The 4,310-nt window shown below is 43.7% G+C and overlaps 2 protein-coding genes across 2 annotated transcripts in view; both read left to right on the top strand.

The window, feature by feature from the left end:
- Positions 1-365: 365 nt before the first annotated feature.
- On the top strand, positions 366-2,285 carry Pmar_PMAR021535 (equilibrative nucleoside transporter, putative; the record flags this gene model as incomplete). The annotated part of the gene is made up of 2 exons (XM_002772516.1): positions 366-1,798; positions 2,157-2,285. The coding sequence occupies exons 1-2, from the start codon at positions 437-439 to the stop codon at positions 2,283-2,285; spliced, it is 1,491 nt and encodes a 496-aa protein (XP_002772562.1). The 5' UTR covers positions 366-436.
- A 2,024-nt stretch (positions 2,286-4,309) lies between these two features.
- The window catches only part of Pmar_PMAR021534 (ATP-dependent RNA helicase rok1, putative), a gene marked incomplete at its 3' end in the record, with an annotated part of 1,092 nt that continues 1,091 nt past the window's right edge, over position 4,310 (top strand). The window contains exon 1 of the mRNA XM_002772515.1: position 4,310.

Below are 4,310 nucleotides of genomic sequence, written 5' to 3'. Positions count from 1 at the left end.
AGAGTGTTCCCATTAGAGTGATGACAATCATCACTGACAGTTGCAATAAGCTTGGCGCATTGTACTACGCCTCATCGGTCGTATAGATACTTACGATATGGTCTATACTCATAGTATTGGCTATCTGATAGAGGTAACGCATCCCATTTAGCCTCTATGAAAGTCTCACTTCACGTGCGGTACTGCGGTCTACTGAACACAATGGTTGTGTTGACTTTAGGTAATTGCCAGCCCGGTATTGATTCATCATAAAATGAACTCGTGCAGTAGTGACACCAGACACAGTGTGCAGGCTGGTATGCTCATCAAGAGGGACACTATTTGTGAAAGGAGACAGCCGCGACACAACCCGAAGCCAGGGCTGTAGCTACTCCCCCTGCTCAAATTATTCAGAGCGTCGCTCTTTTTTTATTATACTACTACTAAGGCATCATAGATGTCGACATCAGCAACTGAGGTGGAACTATCTGTACGTAAGGGCAATGAGAGTCTCTCTGTGGAGACCAATCATGACATTGAAGATGGTGTACCAGTAACCAAGCCTGGTTCCTCTTCATCATCGTGCTCATCTGATAATGAGATGAGGGAATTGAAGCCCGATGAGAAGAAGGTAGAGGAGAAGAGTTTGGAGGATTGGAAGCTGCTTTTCATGTTTATGGTTTTGGGATTCATCGCCTTGGCTCCATGGAACTTCGTCCTCACTGAGTTGGTCTACTTGAATGATAAGTTCGAGCATCAGTTCAGTTCCAACGTCTCCATCTACTACGGTCTGTCTGTCAATGTGGCCGAGCTGTTATTGATCTTCATTGGTAACAAGTTTGCCTTTGCTCCCCGTATGGATATTGGATGCGTACTTCTAGCATCATTCAACATTGCCCTGGCTCTCGTTGCCATGTTTATTGGTAATGATGATCCTTGCGACAACGCCGGTCTCGGCTTTGGACTCGGTCTGGTTTGCACTTTTATGCTTGGTTTTGGTCACTCTTTTATTGAATCGTGTGCCTTTGGTTTGGCAGCTCTGGGTTCTCAGGCTTGCATGAATTGGGGTATGATTGGTGAAGGTGTTGCTGGTCTCATTGGATGGCCTATTAATATCTTGATCAACTATATCCTTATATCATGTGGAGTTGAGCGTTATGCTGAATGGAGATGCTTTATATTCTTCCTAGTCACCACTGTCTTAACCATTCTCTGTCTACCTATGTACCATTATGGTATGATGAAGCATCCCTACATGAAACAGGTTATGGAGATGGAAGCTAAGCGTAAGGCTGGTGGACTCAAGCAGCGACAGACCAGGAGACCTGTTTACAGGATCCTTATGGATATCGCTGTACCTGCTTTCGTGGTTTGGTGTGCTCTTACTATTACCTTTGTTGTCTTCCCATCCCAAGTTACTCAGTTTACTAGTGGTAAGGGTGCGGCTGATAACGCATCCTTTATTCCTCTTATTACCTATATGTATCAGATATTCGATACTGTTGGGCGTTTCGCGCCTAATGTTGGTATCCGTCTTCCTCAGTTGTGGCTTGTTGCCTTAGCTCTTAGTCGTGGTATCTTTATCCCACTATTCATATGCATCAAGTTATTCCCTTGGAATGCGGCATTCCAACATAACTACTTCAAACATATCATGATGGCAATATTTGCCTTCACCAATGGTGTTACCAGTACTCTGGGTATGATGATGGGTCCTACCAAGGTTCCTGATGATCGAAATGAACAAGAAATCGCTGGTTATGCCATGAGTTTCTGCCTTATCGATGGTATCCTTATTGGAAGTATCTTCGGTATATGGGTTACTGATATGTTGCCTATGCCTTCATCATAGTTATGCTGATGAGGCTATCCTACTGTCAATGATCGTTGTTGACCTGATTGGTCAGACGGTCTGTAGCAATGTTATATATATGTTAACTTTCTCTAGTTACATCATCATCATTATTGAGGGTGATGGCCCGCGCTGATTCGTGTATTGCCATCCTCTTACTCTGTCTTCTTCACTTCCCTATAATCTGTATTGCGGGATCAGAGTGTTGCTAACGTTCTTGCATTGCTAACGACATCTTCGGCAGTATTCGCTTGTAGTATTGAGCTCCAAGATGGTCGCTGTTATAACCTCCACTACTATTCGTAGTTATGCTGCCTTGTTGTAGTGTATGGTGTACTGCTACACTGTATTGTTTGATGAGCCGTTTGTTCTCAATAACAACAACAGTGTCCTTGGAGAACTCAAGTTCGACAACGTGAACCATGTTGCCTGCTCTCTTTTCTTATACACCTAGATGTCTTTTTTTCCTAATCTCCTATACGACTAACAAATTATGCCACTCGCATGACTTGTTGGTTCTTTATGTCGCCCGTGTGTTAGCTAGTCTCTAGTGAAATCTGGGGACAGCTTAACTCGGTTATGCTCCTTTATGATATCGTTAAGATTTCGATAAAGTGCTGATATTCGGTGCTTTATCATTCCGTATGATTGATTGATCTGCTGCTTACTAGGGTGTCGATAGCTTGTGTATACTGTACCAGTCGAGAACTTTTTTGAACAACGATACTGTGTTCGAACCGATATTCTGGTCACCTAAACCGCTTGTGAATGAAGAACTAAATTTTTAGTTCAGCGTTAAATGTGTTTTGTTGTAAGATGATCGGGTTGGGGTCATAAACGGCTGTAGTTAAAGTTCGGTTATGGGTGAGCATCGGTCAGCTCTGTTGAGGAGAGAGTGAAAGGCGACTGGTTGGGAAGCTATCGGGTTCACCTTTGATTGAGCCATTTCTAATTCGTTACTCCCTTTATATAATGTTCGCTGCTAACCCCGTACATAGGAGCCTGGTTTTCACCCATATGATCTGAATCTTCCCGTACTCATCCCATCTTATTATATTCGATCCAAGCTCGTGTTTATGGCAATACTTACTTCCAGTTATGGTATTGTTGCTACTCTCGATATGATTGTTTACTATTTTATGAAAGACCTTGAGAATATTTGATATCTGAAAGACTGCTCTGAATCATGTGAGCTGTGAATAGCCGGACCTGTTGGATCAGAAGTATGCAGGGATTCCGAATGCACTGCGAATCGTAGTATTATTCGAACTGACAGATCTTTACCCCAGCGATTCACCCTTTCCGCATCAGACTTTTGCTAGAGTACCCCGTACTCCTATGATACGATGGGCCCCGTTTCCGTACTCGTACTAGAGTGAAACATGGAGGGATACCATTATGAACGATTCTCTTTCTGTTGATTTATAGCATTAGATCAGGAGCGGAGTTAGAAATATACTCCCACCAGTAAAAGTTGGTATTTTGAGGCGCAATTTCAACACGTGTATGCTAATAATATGTGGAGAAAACTTTTTACCGGTCTTCGACTTCTCACTAACTACGAAGAGTTAGGCCCTGAAACTTGGAGGTCATATCAGGTAAAGCATAAGTACATACCTCCCTGAGCCGCAAGATGATACTCGTTGTGGTGGCTGTGCACGAGTCGAAAAACCGGATATGCTAAGAATATGTGGAGGGGTGTATCTTAGTAGAATCACTACATACCACTCAATCAAGCACATCATTGTATCAATCACCATTAACCTCTTACTACTCTTACCATCGACCAGAGGCCTCTTACGAGTATAGATGGGCAGAATTACGTTACGGGCCGTTACGGTTTACTTTTACGGTTACGCTTCAAGCCCCGTACCGTAAAATTACGGCGCCGTAACGGGCCTTACGGAGATACAGAGGACAAAACGAGGATTGATCATTCACGTCGCCTAAATCTACTTCATGTGAATGCGAATCCATGGATGAGGCCGGCTTGGCAGTTCCGGGCCAGCCTGGGAGTAAGACGGACGGAATTTGCAAAGGAGACGAGTGGTAAATGCGAAACCAAATGCTACTCTCTCATCGGTTCGGTTGGATCCGAGCCTCAAAGAACGAGTTTAACAACTATTTGAGCTATCGTAGAGTGCATTACAGTGAATCTCTTTGCCACAATTCTGAAAAAGCAGTTCAGCACCAACCGTAAAGTCGTAAGGCCTTTCCGTAACCGTAAACTGCTTACGTTACGCACGTCGTAACGTAAACCGTAAAAAAACGTTACGCTGCCCATCTATACTTACGAGAGACGGTCGAGAGACGTTGCAGATAACTACTGTCATTACTCGAGACAAGGGTTGTAACACAACGAAGCTGCCATGCCTTCTACACTCTATATGGTTGTTGGGATGATGACATTTATGATCAAGTGGCAACAGCTGGAAGGGTGGTGATAGGAAGGACACAACAAGCAACAACGGAAGGGACA

The sequence above is a fragment of the Perkinsus marinus genome (genome assembly GCF_000006405.1).
Source record: "Perkinsus marinus ATCC 50983 genomic scaffold scf_1104296961052, whole genome shotgun sequence".
In the NCBI taxonomy this organism is placed as follows: Eukaryota; Perkinsozoa; order Perkinsida; family Perkinsidae; genus Perkinsus; species Perkinsus marinus.
Note: the sequence above shows the minus strand (reverse complement) of the source record. Positions and strands in the feature narration are given on the sequence as shown.